Genomic DNA, 22625 nt, shown 5'->3' on the forward strand with positions numbered 1-22625 from the left:
TCAATATGTATTAAAATAAATTGAATTTAAGAAACATTCTATAAATACAAGTATTAACTGGCAAGTTCATGTGGTTTCTTAGGTAGATTGGATCTGTATTTATTTTTTAGCTTTCTGAAATATTCCACAGATGGTTCCTTTAAATAAAGAGACTAGATAATTTATCATCAATGAGTTAAAAATCCCTCTTAAAAAAAAAATGGCCAGGTCTTGTGGGGTCATCTTTTTGATGTCCCATATCATGTGTTCTGAATGATTTTACCCAGAGGAACTAATTTATTAAAAGCTTAAGACTGTAAAACTTAAAAGATTTACAGAACTATATGTTAGTATAAGAAGCAGAATGCAGTACTTAGCAAACATGAGTCAGAGGCTGCAAAGTAGGTTTCATGACAGGAAGACAATGATGAATGGGATAAGATCTAATTGAGGTTTGGTACAACATAATGGCAAGGATTTTTCTTTTGCTAGTACTCATGTTAATATGTACGTAAGAAGGTATTTTGGGAAACTATGCTAAATTAAAATTAGTTGGCGAAGTTCTAAAGTGAAATCAAATATTAATATATGCATTTCAATAAACACTTCTGGGCTACAAATGATTGATACAATTATTGTACTAATCATAAATCTGAATTCTTTTTAACAGCCTTGTGGCTCATGGAATTCATAGTTGCAAATGACACAAGTGAATTTTAACTATTTAAAAAATATATAACCTCAAGATGTATTAATTAACCAAATTAATGCATCGTATAATGCATTCATAAGTCACTATTGTGGTTATTGTAGCATTAATGCCTATACAGGTAATATCAGTTACTTGAAAATATTATAGAAAGAATATGTTTCCCCATGTATTAAGAATTATGTAACTGTTCTTTAAATTAATCCAGCACTCTGAGTAATAAATCAACCATAACTTTTTTGATACCCATCCCTGTGGAAAACAGCAGATACCATGTTTTCCTCTCAATCTCATTTTCCTAGTATTCATGCTTATTTAAGATGAAAATAAATATAAAAAGGCAATGCAAAGAACCTTTTAATTTACAGTAACATCTACAGTTACAGACAAATAACTGAACATAGTCTTGTGCAGAAAACAAGGGTCCAAATGAAATATATTTAGGGCTACAAGCATGAATACTGTTGTTATTGATAATGATTACACTTTGTTGGTAAATTAGAAAATATATAGAGTATTTCCTTTATATTAACATCTTTTGAGGCTTCATATTTATTATACTATAGAATTAGAATAGAGGTATCCTATTTTTTAAAATGAAATTTCTTTCAACTCAAGTAATTTTAGGGGAAATCTAAACTTCAGCCAGTACTCTATATTCAGTCAGAGCATCTTACTATAGCTCTCCTGTATCTTTTCTTTTATTGTACTTCAAGATAAAACCACTGGCATGGGGAGCAAAATTTTGGAAAAGGAAAGGTTAGAGACAGAAATATTACTAAATGTGAGTTTCCAGATGGATAACGAGGAAATCTTGACTTTTCATTTAATGTCAGAAATCTTATCAGTTCCATAAATAAATCTTGCTGCCAGCACCCCATCCTGCACGGCACTCACTGAGTGAGTGCACTTTCTGTTTTCCAGACCCAAAATAGGTTCATGTTTTACTCCACGTCGACTGGCATGTAGTTTGTAGGCAAAGATCTCAAGTCAAATTTCTATCCCAAAATCAAGTACTACCATTGGTAAAATAGTTTCTTAAGTTAAAAAACTTAAGAATATAGGCTTATTAAATCCAAAAGTAAAAACAGTCCACATAGTAAAAATATAAAACATTATACTGTGGGATATATTTAATAACAAGTGTATACTAAACATGTGAAGAAAATGTAAAACTTTTCTGAGGCACATACAAAAAGATATGAATATGGAGAGACAGACTACTCTAGAGTGAGAATATTTGATATAGAAAAATGTGAAAACAAAATCAATGTATACATTTTTGAAAATGTTTTATTTTCTTGGAATTGGAAAAAAATCATTGTAAGATTCATTTCTTGGTCAGAGACAGCCAAGAACATTTTAAAAATAAATAATAACAAAGGAAAATTAGCACTGCTATATAAAAAATTATAAATTATCAATGATAGAAATCCAATAAACAGAATTATATATACTACTTACTATATGTAAAACAAAGGTGCCATAAAGATGGATTGTCAATATATTACAAAAGAATGGCAGGCTCTTTAGAAAAAATTAAGTTAGATTCTTGCCTGTTATTATTTTTTAAAATATATTTTATTGATTTTTTACAGAGAGGAAAAGAGAGGGATAGAGAGTTAGAAACATCGATCAGCTGCCTCCTGCACACCCCCTACTGGGGATGTGCCTGCAACCAAGGTACATGCCCTCGACCAGAATCGAATTCAGGACCCTTGAGTCCGAAGGACGAAGCTCTATCCACTGAGCCAAACCAGTTTTGGCCTTGCCTGTTATTTTAAAATAAATTAGAAGAAAAAAATTTTGATGGTAGAGAAAGAAAAAAAAAAAAGACCAATTTTATTACATAAAAGTTTTTAAAATGGATATCTCAATAAAGGTAAGAGTGAATGATAAACTTGAAGAGTAATGATAAATTTGAAGAATACATTTGCAACATGCATCTTACAGGAAAGAGTTAATATCCCTGATGATCTCATCCTGCCCTATGACTTTAAATATCATCTAAATGTTAACAACCCTCAAATTTATATTTCAATTTAGACTTCTCCCCTGAACTCCAGGTTCTTCTATTCAACTGCTTACATGATGTCTCCACCTGGATGAATCTTAGACAAAATTAAAATGCCTCAAAATGAACACCTAATCTTCTACCACCCCCACCCAATAAATTTGTTACACCCGAAGTCTTCCCCATCTCTTTTAAGATGACTTGATTCTTTCAGTTGCTATGTTAAAAAATCTTAGTCATCCTTGACCTTTCTTTCTCTCACATTCCAAATCCAATTTGTCAGGAAATTCTGTTGGCTTTACCTTCAAAATATATTAGAATCTAACTACTTCTCATCACTCCTATTGCTGCCAACCGGGTCTGAACCACCACCATCTTTCACTTGGGTTATTGCAGTAGTCTCGTAACTGTTCAGCTCTTGCCATAAGAATAGATTTAGAAATCTATTTGCAACACAGTAGCCAAAGGGAAATTTTTTCAGATCATGTCACAGTCTGGAACAGTTTTTTGTTCAGAAGTTCAACAACGACTCTCCAGGCTGTAAGTTAAGTGATCTCCCTTCCTTCCTCCTCATCCCTATGATTTCATCACTGTCTACTTGCATTCTCTTCTCCTTTATATCAGCTACATACCTTTCTTACCATCCCATGAATGTACAAAGCAAACACCTATTAAATGAATGAATAAATACCTCTATCTTAGGCTCTTATAACTAACCACTTTTACAAAAGATTATGCCAATTTTTTTTCCCAAATAATGGGTAAGTCCCTCACAGAAAACAAAATAGAACCTTAAATAGCTGGGAAAAAAAAGTAAAGTAAATATTTGAACTATATTAGTGATCAAAGGAAAAGTATAAAAGATAATAAATATGACTATTAAACTATAAAGGATCAATGAGTAATTAGCAAAGACAAAAGATGGAGAGAGACCCCCATATTTAGTAAGATTTTATAGATACATCAACCAAAGTTTGGGCTTTGTTTGAAGATTGATAGGAAAAAAACTGTAAGAAGAAATCATTTATGAGACAGTGAGGGAAATGTGAACACTGATTAGATGACATTAGGTATGAAGAAGGCATTGGGTTTTCTTTTAGAGACACTAAGATGTACATGGAAGAAATTATATTGTATCTGAGATTTCTTTCAAAATATTCCAGTGTGTTTGTTATATATGGAGTGAAGGAAAGCAGATGGTATTTTCAGGACTAGACATTAGAGAATTCCTAAAGTTAGATGATAAGTACATGTGCTCATTATAGTATTTTTTTGACTTCTAAGTGTGTTTGAAAATTATTTTCTTAAACAAACAAACAAACAAAAAACATATTTTCCTATAGAACTGCTAATGGGAATTCAAGTTGGTATAATCAATCACATGGAGGCAAGGGGTATAACTTGGCATTATGTATTATAAACTTTAAAAAAAAAATGTGCGTATTTCTTGAGCCAGAAATTCCACTTACAGGAATTTATCAAGGAAATAATTAGACATGAGCACCATGATAAAAATACATATTAGCATAATATAAAAATAAAAATTTATTAAACAACCTAAATGCTAAAAGCACAGAGTAAATTTATTATGGTTAATCTCATCAGACTTTTAAAAATACTGTGTGTGTTTTAAAAACAATGAATTCAGTTGAGCTAGTAAATACTCTCTAAAGTCCCTAACGCAGAGGGATAAAAATCCCATAGCATTTAGTATTTTTGAAATTTAACAACAAAATCACTTGACATTACCTGTTTATACGAGTATGGAAAAAAGACAGTGGTACATGTGTCAGCTTAAGATGAATGAGACACATCTGACCCGTGTTTTGCTTAAGTTAAATAACTTCAATTTAACTTCTAAAATTTGTTAAGATTATCATTTATAGTATAGTATAATTTTAGCAATATATGCTATCTGGGTATTGCCTCATGTCTATAGAAATGCAAATGTACATTGCACTATTTTAAAATGAGAAACTTAAATATTCTAAGACTCAGAAAAACAAATATTTATAAGTGGCCTCAATTTATACCCCTACCCTGTTATTCACCTTTGACTCTACTTATAATATAGACAACACAGATAATTCATGGACTAGGCAAAACATACTAAGCAAATAGTTAATTTATAAAATCATGTGAATGAAATATGAAACTAAAAAAAACAAAACAAAACCCACCTTCTGATACACTTTTTAAAAAGAAAATACATCTTTATATAATGTACATTCTAATTGTCTTTCCCTTTCAAATACTATTATAAGAAATTAAAAGCCAAATAAATGTTTTGTTGTACTGTTGACAAGTATAGTCTACACAATTCCATTGTAAATGAAATATGGATTTTTAAATGAGGAATAATGACTGTCATATAGCAGGTGGTCAGTTTTCTCAATCTTGGTGTTAAAACCATATTTCCTCTTCAACATCTTGAATACATTATATGGAAAAATCAAGGCCCAAAAGGTATGAAAGAACATGAAAAAAACCTTATTTTCTTTCCAATGATCTCAAGTAGGTAAATTCCAATGCTTTAAAAAAGAAAAATTACATATATCCAACTTCTCTATCATCTTACTATAAAAATATAAGGAATTTAATAATGGAGATCTAGGCAAACAAACCAACCTCTCTATGGAAGGTAACTAAAATATTTGGACAAAATATAAAACACACACACACACACAAAACATAAGCTTAAGGCACAGGAGAGCTAACAGAATTTTGAAGGATTATAGGCAAACATCAGGAGGTAGTTGGAGGCTATTTTCCCCTTGAGGTTGTTTGCTGATGCTAGAAGAGGTGGCAGAAATGCTTAGCAATATTACTGAGAGCTTTGTAGTTCGGGGGACTGGAACTAGAATTTAGGGCCCACAAAGAAGAGTTGTTTGTAAACCCTCCTTGTAAATACCATGAACAGCTCAACTATCCTATACAATAAAAGGCTAATATGCAAATCGATGAACAGCAGAATGACTGGTTGCTAAGATAGGCACTGACCACCAGGGGGCAGATACTCAGTGTAGGACCTGCCCCTGGTGGTCAGTAAGATCCCACAGGGAGAGCACTGCTCAGCCAGAAGCTGGCTCATGGCTGGCCAGCACAGCAGTGGTGCCTCCACAGCAGTGCTAAAGATGTCGGACTAACAGCTTAGGCTCCCTGTAGGAATCGGGCTCTAGCACTTTAACCTATTAAACCTGCTGGACTTCTGGCCTTCAGAACTCTTTGAGGTAATATAGTTGATATGTTCATGCCAATTTGTTAGGGCAGCAATAGAAAACAGATGCAAAATAGAAAAATCCACAATAATAGAGGGAATTTCAATAGCTTTCCTCAGTATTTGATAGAACATAAATTAAAACATAAGTCATTAAGAATAAGATTTGGCCGAAACCGGTTTGGCTCAGTGGTAGAGTGTCGGTCTGCGGACTGAAAGGTCCCAGGTTCGATTCCGGTCAAGGGCATGTACATTGGTTGCGGGCACATCCCCGGTAGGGGGTGTGCAAGAGACAGCTGGTTGATGTTTCTCTCTCATCGACGTTTCTAACTCTCTATCTCTCTCCCTTCCTCTCTGTAAAAAATCAATAAAATATATTTAAAAAAAAAAAAAAAGAATAAGATTTGAAGACTATAAGCTAACTGGGTGTAGAACAAGTATCCAGCAACTCCAACAGATTAAAATCATACAAGATATTTTCTCTAAATATAATTCAATGAAGCTAGAAATCAATAACCCCAAAATAGGCTAGAATTTGCCACATGGATCAAAGAAGAAATTATAACCAAAATCCAAAAATATTTTAAACTAAATAATAATGAAAAATATGTATCAAAACCTGTGAAGTAAAAACTTTGTTTAAAAATGTTCCATGCACACTCATGAAGTAGATAGCAAGTGATCTTCCACAGAAAGAGTAAATTTTATACTATTAAATATTAAGAACAGCTTATTATGTATTAAAGAATATGATATTCTTAATCATAATCTTTAGTCCTTAATAGATGTTAAATTTTAAAGAAAGAAGTAAAATTAATACATCAAAAAATGGGTGAAATAACTTAAAGGTTTTATTGTTGGAGATATTTAGGATATTAAGCATACTGTTCTTAGACCTGTGAGAGATACTGGTTCATTGAAACAATTCTGTAGCTCATATTCCCATTGATTCTCACAAAATAGCCAAACCTATTAAAAATTCAATTGTTCTGTAGATTGATATATTAAGGAGGCTACTACATTTTACAAATGTTATTGTCTATACTAATAAAAGGGTAATAGGCTAATTAGGCCGGGAGACCTTCTAGATGTCTTTCTAGACAAAACCATGGTGGCGGGGCTGAGGCAGAGGTAGTTAGGGGTGAGCATGATGGCAGGGGTGGGCAGTTGGGGGTGATTAGGCCGGTGGGGTCGGGGGGGTGCAAATGGGGGCGAGTATGCCGGCAAGAGGGGGCAGATGGGGGTGATCAGGCCGGCAGGGGGGCCAGTTGAGGGTGAGAAGGCTGGCAGGCAGAGTGGTCAGGGAGATCAGGCAGGCAGGCAGGTGAGTAGTTAGAAGCCAGCAGTCCTGGATTGCGAGAAGGAAGTCTGACTGCAGGATCGGCAGTTGGACATCCCTCGAGGGGGTCCTAGATTGGAAGAGGGTGCAGGCCAAGCTGAGGGACACCCACTCCGCATCCACACCCCACACGAATTTTGTGCACTGGGCAACTAGTTTACTCAATAAAATAAAAGCCATACTCACAACAAGTAGTAGTCTGAACTGGTGCAAGTTGTGGAAAGGCCATAACCATAGAAACCCCTGGTAGATCGCTCTGCTTATCAGGTTCAGTAGTTTGATCAGCCCAAACAACCACTTTTTTCCTCTCCACCAAGTGTTCAATCTCTTTGAAGTCAGACTCAAAGGCAGCATTTGTTAGGCCAGCTTCTTTTAACGAACAGTACTGTTTCCTCAGGGTTGGAAGTAAAGCATTCAATACTCTATATAGAAAAAGTGACAAGAAGGAGAGATAAACACTAAATTTTAAATACACTTTATAGTTCTATTTAACATCCAAAGTATTAGCAGGTAATTTAAATGATTCCCTGTATATATGTTCTTTTTTAGAATATCTCAGTCAACTACCTCAACATATTCTTAATACGTTAAATACAGAGTGGAAGGGATCTTGGATCTGAGTTATGAGCAACAGGCTATATACTCTTAGTCTTCATTTGTTTCCATATGATCTTGGATAAGGAACAACTGAGGTTTCTCCTTTATTACTTGGGGATCAATTGGACAGCCATTACTTATAACAGAAAATTGTTTTGAGAACTGAATAAATTAAATACACAGAAATGCTTTTTGCAAAGCATTATGTGATTCACAAACCCAAGATACTGTAAGTCACCAAACATCATGGGATTAAAATGAAAAATTAATATACTATGTCAAATGATGAGACTCATTTTAGGTATATGACATTTAAAAAACAACAATGGAAAAACAGAGCTCAATTTTCTTTTCAGTTAGTTCTTCATGAGGTAAGGCAATGGCTTCCAACGCTATTCCAAGGGGATTCAAGGAAATAAGTTGTGGACAAGAATGGTGGGTATGGGGAAATTGATGGGACACAATAGATTCTTGGCTCTGATTCAAAGTCTTCCCTACTGTTAATCAGAGCAGCAGTGAATGCATCTTTTTATGTATTAGACCTCCACGTAAGTGCTCACTGAATAAATGCCACAGCTAAATAGTTACATATTTATACACTCAATCAATGATTCCTAACTTTTAAATCAAGGAAGATGTCATCAAAAAACATGAGTAATCTTGAAATGATTCAGTCCTGGTGTTGACGTATAACATCCAGAAGAATAGAACGGTTGGAAGTATAAATAGGTCAGTGAAAAAAGAATAGGCATTAATTTTAACACAAGGAAGTGATTGCTTTATTACTTGGGAGCCTTAAATATTTAGATAGTCCGTGATACTTTTCATTTTGGTGAGAATGGGAAGTACTTCATTTAAGCCAAATTGGGAACTATAGAAAAGTTAAATAAAAAGCAATTATTTATTGAATACTATACTAATCAGGCACAGTGCAGAGAAGTTACCTGTTATTCTTAGAATGGCTTGCTAGCAAAGTTGGTCTGTAGCTGGCACACTGAATGTTGGATTTTGACAGGGTTCTCATCATTTTCAGATAAGAGTGTCTCACTGTGCTTAAACGGTTTGTACAAACAATGTGGTTCATGCTGAACAATTGCTTTCCTTCATGGGAAGTCTGTTTTTTGGTACATACTAAGTACAGGGAGTCCATAGGTGGCCATAGGAAACCACACCTATGTTACATAGCTATGCATTTTATATGAATATATCTATGTACACATTCATTTGTTATTATTTTGAAAACATAATGATCACCACAATCTAGTTAACATTCATCACAAGTAGCTACAGAATTTATTTTTTCCTTGGGATGAGAATTTTTAAGATCTCTTGTAGTAATTTTCAAATCTACAATATAGTAATATTAACTAAAGTCACCATGCTGCACATAACATACCAGTGATGTGTTTGTTTCGTAACTGGAAGTTTGTACTTTCTGACTCACTTCATGACTTCTGCCCATGCCCACCTTCAGCCTCTGCAAGGCAACCAGCAATCTGTACTCTTTATCAATGAGCTTGAATTTTGTTTTGTTTTTCTAAGATTCCACATATGAGACCATATGGTGTTTGTATTTTCCTGCCTGAGTTATTGCACTTAGTTTTCTAAGACTTATGGGGAGGCGTCAATAGGAAAAAAAAAGGGGACATCTGTAATACTTTCAACAATAAAGATAAATTAATTTAGGCAAGGTTATACTGGTAATGTAAGCTAGAATTCAAGACCAATTCCACAACTCTTTCTTTTTCTACTATGACATCCTGCCTGTTTGTAATGCTTTGGTCACCTAACTTTTAAATAAGAATTAGAAATCTTTTTGTACATTTTGAGGCAAAAATTTATGTTAAGTGTACTAATCTCTTTGTCTTACATAGCAAATATAGTATGGTTAAAATAAATTAATGTGTTGCCCTGGCTGGGTGGCTTAGTAGATTGGAATGTTGACCCGAACAACAAAAAGTTGCAGGTTTGATTTCGGGTCAGGGCAGGTTTGATACCTAGGTTATGAGGTGAAACCTGGTTGGGGTATGTGAGGGAAGCAACCCATTGAGATGTTTTCTTTCTCTCTCTCTCTCTCTCTCTTTCTCCCTTCCTTTCTCTAAAAAGAAAAAAAAGAAAAAGACATATCCTCTAGTGGGGATTAAAACAGTAATAAGTAAATTAATTAATGCTTCTTTTATAACTAGCTCTTGGAGGTAGATTAAGAGTTAGTTAATAAGTATTCAACGTCCGCTTAATCTACAGATATAGACAGTATGGGGAGATTAGGTTGAGCTTGTATTCACAGAAGAACAGCTCCATAAATTTTTTCCTTTCCCTTTTCTTCTTTTTAAAAATAACTCTCTTACTATGATTTCTCTTAGATCATAAGTATGAAAAGTTAATTTCCAGTTATTTAAGAAAACTACTAGACCTCCAGCAGGAAGCCCTAAGAGAAGTAAATTTCTCATTTTTCTAGAGCATGTAAGTGACACCTAACGAACATATCCAAAGTAACAAAAATAAAGATTTGTTTTACTTTTTTACTATAATGTTATTACAGACTCAAATGATGTTACTAGGGAGCTAGTAGAGAGAGCACGTAAGAGATAGTGTACCATCACATTCCTGGATACTTGATGTAAAATATATACACTTTTAGAACTTCACTTTAATGACAGAACAATATTATTCTGGAGTTCAAAATGCTTAAAAACTGCCTGCTTAAATATTTAGTTAGCATTAATAGTGAGTGCCTCTAAGAGGGAAATGGATAGCTAGTAGAAAGGTAGAGACAGATTCCTTTTCACAATATAGGTATCCTTTTCAATAGCACATGGCATATGTTACATAAAATAATTAATTAAAAATGCTTTCAAAACTATAAAGCACTATAAAAAAATTAGCTGGAGAAGAATCACACCTATTATACTTTCTCAATGTTTCCTGTCTATGCTTTCTGATGCTGGTAGACACTTAAAAATAATGTATCCTGTCCCAGATAAAACTCAGTTTTCTGGCTTGGAAAAGTGAACTTCTATGTTTCAGGTTCCTTGGGTCTATACCATAGGTTAACACATATACTCACGCCTCAGTCTGCCTATGTTGCTGCTCCTGAAGACTAGCTAGATCCATCACATGTTTAATTTGTGCTTTCAAATCGTTGTTCTGGAGGCGCAAATGATGACAATGAAGATCTTTACTGAGTTCCTAAGGAAAACAATGTAAACTATACATCAGATTCCTTTAAGAATGTAAAAGTTAAATCAATTTTAATAAACCTTAGTTTATATTGATATTGATAGTTTTAATTCTTTAAATGATTTTTAAAAATTAATTTCAGAGAGAGAGGTAAGGAGGAATGGTGGGAGGGCTGAGGTTGAAATCCAAAACCTGCATATATGCCCTGACTAGGAATGTAACCCACCATCCCTTGGTGTACAGGATGATTCTCCAACCAAGGCCAACAGATTTAAGTTTTGTATCCTTGGACACAGTTTGAAAAATAAGCATTCTGGTACAGGTATTTATAACTTAACAGTGGCCCGGTGCACACAATTCGTGCACAGGGGTGAGGTAAGGGGAATATCCCTCAGCCCAGCCTGCACCCTCTCCAATCTGTGAACTCTCAGGGGATGTCCGACTGCCACAAGATATTCCTCTCAAAATCTGGGACCCCTGGCTCCTACTGCTCACCTGCCTGCCTGATCGCCCCTATCCACTCTGCCTGCCAGCCTGTTCGCCCCCAACTGCCCACCCCCCTCACCCCCCCCCCCCGCCTGCTTGTCCCCAACTGCTGCCCTGTGCTGGCCATATCGCCCCCAACTGACCCCACTTCTGGCCTGCTGGTCCCCAACTGAAACCCCCTGCCAGCCTGATCACCCCAACTGCCCTTCCCTCCTGGCCTGATCGCCCCTAATCGTCTCTTCCTCAGCCCTGCCACTATGGACCTCAGAAAGGTTTCCCAGTCTAATCAGCCTACTACCCTTTTATTAGTATAGATAAATAAGATAAATTGCAAATTTCCTCAGAAACAGGTCAGAAATTCACAATCAATTTTATTATGGTCACAGTTTCTTAGTTTATCCAACTTGTTCATTAGACTGTGAAAATACATGACTATGACCAGTTTTTCCTTAAATGTCACTTTTTTTATGGCGGTTTCCTTGAGCATCATATTTAAAGATGGATACTCTCCATCCCCACTAGTCTTTGTCATAGGATTGATCCATGACTGTTCATGTAGTTTCTGTCTGTACTAGACTTTAAGGTTCAGCGGCAGAACAGGGGCTGTGTCAAACTAGTTCAGTGTTACTGCCCCAGATTACAGTTGCATGTAATAACAATTTCTTGCTTTAACCAGATCTTGGTATAAGCATCACCCTACAGAAAAAATGTGGAAAAGTCTTCTGTAGGCTCGCATTTTCCTGAGCTTCATGTGTGTAAACTCAAGTGTTATCTAACCTACCCCCTAAAACTACTTATCTTTCCTCAGGCTTACTAAACCTCCAGTATGAAAAATATTAGCTAAGTGGTTACACTGAAATACGGGTAAAAATACAATAGCATTCTTGAAATCTTTAATTGGGAAAATTTTAGTCAATAGAGTAAAAAGAAGTAGGGGGCTGAGACAACAACCCCATAAAGTAAGGGAGATGTGCCTGGAGACATCCTCCTGGGGACAATTCCCATAATCCATTTTAGCTTTTCAATGTTCCTCCCAATCTGCAAGTAACCATTAATTCTCTAGAAGCTTAAAGTTGTTTTTTCATTTCTTTTAAAACAAATACTTTCTTTGCCTGTAGTAGGCACCACGGCAGGAAAACAATGTCATTTAGTGTGTCCTAGGTATATTAAAGTTGGGGCTTATTTACATGACTCATCATTATATGTGAACACATACAACCAATATTTTAGAGAAAACTCTTTTTAGGAGTCAGTTATGATATGATTAGAGCACTGGCCTATGTCAGGTGATTTTAGAGATGGGCTCAGCCATAACAACAAATGCAACCTTAAGGTCTTAAAATTAAGGTCTTTATGGAGATGAATTTATCTGACTAAAATTAAGAACTTGACAACATGATCTCTTTAGTGTCTTCCAGTTAGAAAATTCAATGATCCTGACAGTGCAAACATATTTGCTAAAATACTCCATCTTTTCTCTTTAACCACACAGACACACAAAAAAATGCTTCCCCTGTTAATGTTATTCCTTTATTTTAAAACACTTTTCTTCTAAAGAGGCAAGCGTTGATTGTATAATTATATTAGAAAATAATGGGCCTTGGTTAGCCTGTCATCTTTAAAAAAAAACCAAGTTTACAACTTGAGTCTTTTTCTTCTTGATATACTACTGATTAAAAAGCATTGCCTATTCGAAGAACTACAAGTAGGTTAGTAATGGCTGAAGTGAAAAATATAATGAGAGATGATATATAAAAATTGAGGTATTCAGGTGTCATGCTAGGCCTAGGAAATCATAATAGAGAGATTGTATTAGAGAGAAAAAGCACTGAACAGTGTGATATGATCAGAGTTACATTTACAAAGCTCATTTCAGTTGCAGTTGAGAAAATGAATTGCAGTGTAATATGAATGAAGTCAGTAAGACCAAATGCAGCAGTCCACTAATGGAAGCAGGAGTCTGACTTAGGTAGGAAGCAATGGGAGATAGAAGTGAACAGATTGGAGACGTGAAGAGGTAGATAATACAGGAGGGTACAGGAAAAAAAAAAAAAAAGAGTACCCCTTTGAAAGTCACAGTGTAGGTCTGTGTCCAGGGTTGTATGACTGTGGATAAGTCTTTTTACAAAGTTATATCTCAATTTTCTTACATAGGGAATAATGGCTTATAAATAGATACTTTAGAAGTAAAAATAGCCATAGGAAAAAGAACCGAGAGTAGAATTAGGGTGGCAAGATTGAAAACAGTCTAATTTTTCCAAATTATAATCATACTTCAAAACACAAGGACTTAAACCAGATCCAGGTTCATATTCAAAGTTCTGCTTAACAGAGTTTTAAAAGACAGATTGCTACTAAAATTCTACTTGACTATATTAAAATTTTTTAATTTACTGAAATAAATCTAAACAATTTTAACTTCAAAAACACTACTAAGTAGAGCAAAAGGCAAAAACAAATTAGTAATAATAATGCTAGAAAGTATGCCCTACCATTTTTTAAATTGGGAGTTTATGATAAATATGAGAAAACAAAGGCAAACTAGGTAATTTTGTCAATATTTTCCCCTCTTTAATACTAAATAAGTTTTTAAGTACTTTCCTGTGTCATAAATTACAATGTTGATTATACAGGCAAATATATTATGAGTATAATATAAAGTAGATAAGGCCATTGTGATGAAAATACTCTAGTAATAACATTTAAAAACTACCTATATTAATTTTTTAATGAATATACTAATTCCACTTAACCATACACTAATGATTAAAATGATAAATTTTTATGTTACATTTTACTACATGCACACAATTTTTTAGCTCTACATGAAAAAGCTTTTGCTCACTCGAAGAGCTAAATATTCTATTAGAAATTCATTAGTATAAGTAATAGTAATAAAGAAAACTGAAGGATCTAGTAGTCATTGTAAAACAAATGAAAAAAATTTAATTCTTGCCGAGACCGGTTTGGCTCAGTGGATAGAGCGTCGACTTGGGGACTGAAGGGGCCTGGGTTCGATTCTGGTCAAGGGCATGTACCTTGGTTGCAGGCATATCCCCAGTGGGGGGTGTGCAAGAGGCAGCTGATCGATGACTCTCTCTCATCGATGTTTCTAGCTTTCTATCTCTCTCCCTTCCTCTCTGTACAAAATCAATAAAATATATTAAAAAAAAAGAAAAAAAAAGAAAAAAAAATTAATTCTTATAAAAACACTGAGTTTCATGTCATTTAGACAGCGATTGTCTTGAGATTAAGACTGCTTTAGATATACATGATCTTTAGCAAATAAATGAAATGCATTATAAATAAGTAAAACCAAAAGCTACGATAAACATTCAACATCTGTTAATTTTCCAAGAGAATCAGTGCTTGCATGATGAGAATGAGAAACACTGAATGAGAAACACTCCTTTGGCCAGACATATCAGCTCTTTTCTCTGAAACTTTGGCTTGGGTATGCTGATGGAGACTGCTGCATTTTATGATGAGCCTCTATAATTTTAGATGCCTCAAGCCTAGCATGGAATTTCAAAAGTTACATTTCCAGTCTACTGCTTTTCTTGAAATTAAAAGTCTTGGATTAGATACCAAAATTAGCTGATACATAGTACAAAATTTCAGAAGAGCAACATCAAAGTACAGTCGCTCCTCCTTTAAAAAAAAAAATAGTCAAGGTCCTGGCCTAGTGACTTGGCTGGAGAGTTGACCCATACACCAAAAGGTTGCAGGTTTGATCCTGGTTGGGGCATGTACTAGTATGTGAGGCAACCAACCAATGTCTCTCTCTCTCTCCCCCTCCCCACCCACATCCTCCCTCTCTCTAAAATCAATAAACATATCCTCAGGTGAGGATAAAGAAAAAAATCGTGTAAAGAGTTCTTTTAAAGTATCAGGTATTTGAATAAAAATCAGTTCCTTTGGTCCTGGCCCGTTTGTTCAGTGGTTAGAACACTGGCCCACTGACCAAAGGGTCATGGGTTGGATCCCCAGTCAAGGGCATAGACTTTGGTTGCAGGTTCAATCCTGGGCTCTGGTCAGGGCACGTGAGGGAGGCAAACAGTTGATATGTCTCTCTCACATTGATGCTTCTCTTTCTCTCTCTCCCTTCTATTCTCTCTAAAAATCGATGAAAACATATCCTCAGGTGAGAATTAACAACAGCAAAACAGAATAACATTTGAAAGTAACTTTACTCTTCTGAAAGTAAAGGTGAATCTAGTAGGCAATTAGTGATGCAGGTGATATGTGCAGTTAAAAACATAAAATTCGTCAATTAAATCTCAGAGAAATGGAGCAATAGTTTCCTTATGAAAAATATCTACTCAAGAACAAAGACAATGAGTTCAAAGAGCTCAGTTCTTACAAAATAAATCTGAACATACAGGCACACTTTGTTTTATTGTGCGCTGGAGATACTGAGCTTTCATCAACATTGAGGCAATACTCTCCCACCAGCAAGAAAATTATGACTCAATGAGGGCTCAGATAAGGGCTAGCATTTTTTTTCAAGTAATATTTTTAAATTAAGGTATAAACATTTTATTATATATTATGCTATTGCATACAAGGACTATCATATAGTATCAACATAGTATTTATATTTCCTGGGGAAAATTACTGGCTTTATTGCGATATTTGCTTAATTGTAATGGTTTGAAAATGAACCCACAATGTCTCTGAGGTATACACTTTTGTACCTTTGGAATATCACCATTTTGACCTAAGAGTCTCATTTCGGTTTCGACACGATGGAGCCAATTAGTATTCTCATCAAATTGCTTCAATTCTTCTTCCCTTTTCTTCTGTAAGTAGCAGCGACGTGTTTTCAACATTGCAAGTCTATGATCTCGTTTGCAAGTGGCCTGAAAAACAATGCAATTAAGTTAATTAGGAGAACTGATGCATGTGATATTAGTAAAATAGTATATTTTCTTATAAGTGTGCAACTACAGTCTATTAAGTAAGGCTACACTTTCACACTTAAAGCTGTATCTTCTCTAAAATCTCACAATACTACTTGCTTACAGGAAAATAAAAACTGAGTTGTGAGTCATTTTATAAAATTACATGTTGAGAGCTTATGGCTTTCAGGAACAGAATGGCCAAATTGAAGACTATAAATAACTTTCATGTATGAGTGTGTTAAAATACATTCCTTTAAATGTTTCATTTGAAAAGTCCATATATTGTCTGGTAAGTCCCATGATTTTCTTACTAAAAATTAAAAAAGATGCATGTCCTATTCTTTTCCTCACCCCAATTTGAAAGATGTGAAGAAATAGTGTTTTATTGTTCTGGTTTTACCTTTAAGGCCTTTAGTTGGCTCATGTAAATAACAGAAAATAGAGCTTATATCAGAATGGTCATAAATATCTGATCTTGCTTGATAAATAATGGATATTCCAAACATTTTTGGTGTTTTAACCAAGGCCTGAAATGAGATCAAAACTGGCCTTTTGGCTTCTTACCCCAAGCAAAGGGTCTTGCACACTTTCATAGAATCTGTGGTCTAGAGCAGCTTGACCTGTCTGGGCTATTTGCCAAAAAGACACTGAACTTGATGATCATCCATTATGATGGCTGGACCTGAGTCAATAGATCCCTATGAATTAAAATATGTTCCTGCACATGATTTTGGAAGTAGAAAGCTACATGAAAATACATCTGAGGTGGTGGTCTAAGAGGACTTGGAAGTAATAAGAGTAGGTAAGCTTTTTAAATAAATAAATAATATATGAATGAATGTATCTCATGCAATACCCATGTAATTAAATTACATAAATACATAAAAATAAAATTAACCTGATCCTCAATGAATACCAAAACTGAGGCAAATAGTTATCCAGTCTTTTCAGAATGTTTACTTCTCTACTCTTTGGTGCATGAATTTGTAAAAGGGTGGGGTCTGGCTGGCCTGCCCTGATAGGGGCCCATCAGTCCTGCCAGATGGGGGGAGGGACCAATGGTGGTTGATGAGCCGGCCCCGCCCTCTGGTCAAACTTCTGGTTGAACTCCCTGTTGAACTACTGGTCAAGGGTACAATTTGCATATTAGCTTTTTATTTTAGGATGCTTAGAACTCATGCTTCTTGACTTTACATCTTACTAGTCTTAAAACATGCCTAACCTTAAATTGTGCATACTTTACCTTTTGCCCTAATACATCTTCTATTAGACAAATGCATGAATTTTGAGGCTACCCATTTGTTCACATTTCCCATCTTTTTATCCTGTAACTTCTTCAGACCTCCCAGTTCCTTAATTCTCTCTTCAGCTATATCTAATATGCAAAAAGCATAGTGATAAGAGGACAGGCTCAGGAATCAGCTTTCTTGAGTTCTGATCACAGCTTTGACACCTATGAGCTCTGTGACTTGGGCAAAAAGAATTATATGTGCCTTGTGTCTTCACCTTAATTATCTTATAATAGGTAAACATGTAAATTGACCATACCTCCACTATGCCCATTCAGGAGTGCGTATGCAAATTAACCTGACAAAGATGACAGGTTGGGTTAATATGCAGATGCAGAGCAGCTGGGCAGGGCGGAAAGCCTGCTGGGGGGGTGGGGGGCTAGAGGGAGCTATAGGAGTGGTGCTCCAGCTGGGAGTGAGGACTCTCAGGTTCCCAGGTGGCCCAGGAGCGAAGCCAAGGGAAGGAAGGCCCATTCTTGCACAAATCTTCGTGCAACATGCCTCTATTGAGGATAATAATATATTTCATACAGTTTTCTGAGAACTGAACGAGTTGATATACATAAAATACTTAAAACATTGCCTAGTATCATATCTATAAAGCAAATTTTTTAATTCAGTAACTAAACTTTAATTTCTGGATATTTCTTTTTTTCCCCCTCTCAGATATGGATGTTCTTTTATCTTTGATTCATTTATTGTTAATTCATTTTGATGACTTTATTCATTTTTAAACTTTTTATCAGATTGCTCTATTAGCTAAAGTTTTGGGTATTATGTCATATTTGTTAAACTGTTGATTTGTTTATGATGAACTGTTCCACCACATTTTTTGAATTTTGGATAGTAAGTTCTCAATGGTGGTTTAAATTGAGGGTCTATTTTACTAGGCTCATTTTGCATTGCTTCTGCCCAGGTCTCCATAAATTATCACTGGTCTGATACCATTTTCTATGTTAATTTCTCATGTTAGAAATTTGCTAAACAAAACACAATATTATAAAAATTCAAACCTTAAATCCTGTGAAAAGAATGTCTATAACGAAAGTCTTCCAATGAGACATTTTTCCTTATCACTTGGGCTAGTTGTTAAGGTATTTTTTCCTGGTGCACTCCCAATACGAAGGATGCAGGCCTCTGAGGTTCCCAGCTTTATATGGTGGCTGTCATTCCTAACCCCCTGCCTCCCTTGGGTCCATTACCTAAACAGTGGTGTACATCTAAAGCAAAGAAATAAGAATGTTTTGTGTGTGTGGAAAGGGAGGGCAGTGTACTATTGCACTAAATCACATGTGTCAAACACAAGGCCCGCGGGCCAAATCCAGCCCGCCAGGCCTTGCAATGTGGCCCGCACCGCGCTGTCATCACTGCACTCCGCTGTCAGTTTATGACATTGTCAGTTTATGACTGTTCAGTAAACCATTCGGCCCGCGATTTAGGCTGGATTTTAGATTTTGGCCCCTTTTCTGATTGAGTTCAACACCCCTACACTAAATAAAACCAACTCAACGTTCATCTGCTTTTCTTAGCACCATGCTATGGAAATTCTAATAATGTCAGTGATAAAATATTCTTACCTAGGGAAAAAATTGCCATTGGTCTAAGTTGCCCACATCTGGTGTAGACTGCTCCCCCTGCCCCACCTTTGGTACTCTACTCTTCTTGAGTGTGTTAGCTTTATTCACGTTAGACATTTCAACAACCCTCACAGAAGTAAGCTGCCACTGACTTTCTTTCTTGTACGATAAACTATGCCTTTATAACAATGCTTACTACATTTCCTTCAGAACTGCCGGGTGGCTGTTGAGAACAGGTGACTACGTAACACTGCCTTTCAAATTTCTAGAGTGGCAAGTTCCCATGGTTTATATTTTCTAAAATTTAATTAAAAAGTTGTTAAATACCTTTTCTACTTTGTCTTCAGAACACATCATTTCTATCTGTTTATGGCACTGCTGTTGATAGAATGACTTAAGTTCATTTTCTTTAAGTAACATTTCTAGCTTCAGATATTCTTTCCTAATTTCTTCTCGATTCTGGAACAAGCAGTTCAGAATTTCTTGATATCTACAAAAAAATAAACACATGAAAAAGTCACTAATTCTGTGATATATGATAGAGCTTACTTAATGAAATGCATGAACAAAAAATATAAATTCAGAATAAGACTCAATAATAAACAGCAGATTGGTTCAAGTGACTGTTCCTTAAGTTACAAAAATATTTGAAAATGGTTAATAACTATTTTTACTATTTTGGTCTTCTCTCCTTCAATAAAAATCATGTTATTAAAAATGTAAGTATTATAGGGCCTTTGTTATTAGACTGCATTTTGCTTAGCAAAAATAAAATATTTATTTGTAGGAAATAGATGATAATCTGAACCTGTACTATCCCAATTCACAAGGCCCTCAAAGCAACACAGTACTTAGCTTATTGTTTCGGTTTTGGCTCACTGTGAAGAAATAAGCAGTGGGTGGTGTAATCATATGGTGCCTCCATTGCCTCCTAGGGAAAGTGAGATGGCCAGTTTTTTGCATCAGAACTTGTTAGAGTGAAAACACACCATAAGGTCAGGGACCCCCTACAGCCTGGTTATGAGTCAGTGATACTGGCCATGACCCAAAACATACAGGTTTACAATGTGGTAAACCAGAAAAGCCACTGTTGTGTGTTTCCTCAAAAGGGAAATATAGATTTAGAGAATCAAAGTTTGGGAATTTGACTTATATCTCCTCCATAAGCATAAAGACCTCAAGCTGAAAAACTCCTCTGAAAGCCGAACAGTGACCCTGCAATCCAGTGTCCTCTGCGTCGACAGAATATTTATTACAGCAACATTATAAGTTTATAAAAATATATTCCCACTTTTAAGTCATAGATCAGTTCTTATCTATAGCAGCAGTATGCGTAGTATAAACAGTCACATATAGGCAAAGCTCTCAAAGAAAAATTAACTGTGACACCTTTAAAACTGTAACAATATAAGCACTTAAAAATAAATGTTCTTTGACCAAATTTTTGATATACTTGTAAAGATCTGTGGTAAAAACACTGCCAATTTACGTCAGTAGTTCCTAATGAAACTCTACTGGGAATGAATATAAAACAAAATACATCGACTTTACTGCAATTTTGTCCAACTGATAAATATTTCATAGAAAGTATATACGGACATTGCAATTTTATTGTATTATATTACAACAACACTAATGCCAGTAAATGAACTGATAATTTTTTAGTTTTTCTTTAACATTTTACCCAAGGACATAGTTAAATATTTGTCAATTTTGTGGTGCAGACTTATTTCAATTAGTGGTGTTTACGATGAGAGGAAGGTTGCTAGAAAGCTCCTTAAAAAAACAACAAAAACAAACTAAAAAAACCCACAAAACAAAACAAAACAAGGCAACTATCATTTTAAAACAGAAAGTGTTTTAAGAGACTGACAAATATCTATTTTCTAATTATTTAATACATTAAAGTAACTAGAAAACAAAAATCTTTAATAACTTTAGATGATATATGAGGAATATTAAATTCTTACACCATTTTCTTGATATAGCCGCAAAAGAAGTTTTATAGCTATATATAAAGAACAATTGCATTTTCTTCTTGAATATTATCTTTCCAAATAACTTTGACAGATATCAAATACTGCATATTCTTTATGTATTTAAACTTCATATACATGTTTACTTTTTTTTTACACAGACACTTTTCAAATTAAAGACATTAAAAAAGTTTTTCATAACAGTGTGATTGATGTGATGAAAGCTATTTCACACATTTCTATCAGAAGACAGTTAATTTTAAGGGAAAATGACAAAGATATACCATTCTATGATTAGCTTCTTTATAAGTATAAATAAATTATTTAGCATGTTGCATGACTTATAACCCTAAGTTTTTATTGTTGGTAAAGTCAGGTTGAAATGTGAAAAATACCCAAATAATTGCTTATTTCATAGTTCAGACCATCTCCCTCCCGAATCATTTTACCAGAAGAGTTCAACAATTAAAAGCCATCAGCTCTAGAAGTCTACTATTTGTAAGGTGGTAATTGAAAACCAGATCTGGTTAAGTAGGTCTGAGCAATTGCATTTAAGCAATGACTACAAATCTAAACAGCTGATGACTTAATTTTTAAGATATCAATAAAGAGATAACTAGTTGCCTGGGGACCAATCATACATTTCACAAGTAAAATAATAAGGAAACTACTAAAAATATATCAGTTAAAAGCTCTTTTTGATAAAAATGAATAAATGAGAAATTACTTTTACTTGATATTTTTTAAGATATTATAAAATTGATGTGATATTACAAAAGTATCATAAGACTAAGAAAATATAACAATTTTATTTTTACAATGGGTTATCTGCATTAACAGAACATAATTTAAACACTAGAAAATTTCTTGTATCTACAGAGCTCTGATACTACAATATTATATACGCTAACTTTTTGCTAAATAAAAAACTGACTTATTCTATTGATAAAAATAACTTTAATTCTTATATTTGTGAAATAGCACAGGCTGGGAACAAAAGAATTAAGACCTGAAAGAGATGATTTTTATAGTTATTGCTCTTATCTATCAATGAGACACTATGCCATTTCAAATTTGCAAGGGTTGTTGTAATGATCAGCTAAAATTAATATGGTCTTAAAATTCATTAAAAATTATAGCCATCTATAAAAACAAAGTGCTATTTGTTATTATTATAAGTAGTTATCTTAACACCTGGGGTCAATTGAGGTAGAAAATAATATATATCTTTTTATATATATTATTTTCTATATATCTTTTTATATATATTATTTTCTATATCTTTTTATATATATCATTTTCTGCCAAATCAAAGATACTTTATATAAATTAATACGCAAATCAAATTTTTAAAAAGG

The 22625-nt window shown here is 34.5% G+C and overlaps 1 protein-coding gene across 3 annotated transcripts in view; it reads right to left on the minus strand.

Annotated features, from left to right (window-relative positions):
• The window catches only part of KIF18A (kinesin family member 18A), a 71883-nt gene that overhangs the window by 24826 nt on the left and 24432 nt on the right, over positions 1-22625 (minus strand). For all 3 annotated transcript variants that reach the window (XM_084893624.1, XM_084893625.1, XM_084893623.1), the window contains 4 exons: positions 19619-19781; positions 16219-16383; positions 10923-11044; positions 7445-7680 (listed from right to left, as the gene is read on the minus strand). In XM_084893624.1, coding sequence (XP_084749750.1) covers positions 7445-7680; positions 10923-11044; positions 16219-16383; positions 19619-19781 — 686 coding nt within the window. The remainder of the gene's footprint in view (positions 1-7444; positions 7681-10922; positions 11045-16218; positions 16384-19618; positions 19782-22625) is intronic.

Source organism: Pipistrellus hanaki (genome assembly GCF_964339955.1).
Source record: "Pipistrellus hanaki genome assembly, chromosome: 9".
In the NCBI taxonomy this organism is placed as follows: Eukaryota; Metazoa; Chordata; class Mammalia; order Chiroptera; family Vespertilionidae; genus Pipistrellus; species Pipistrellus hanaki.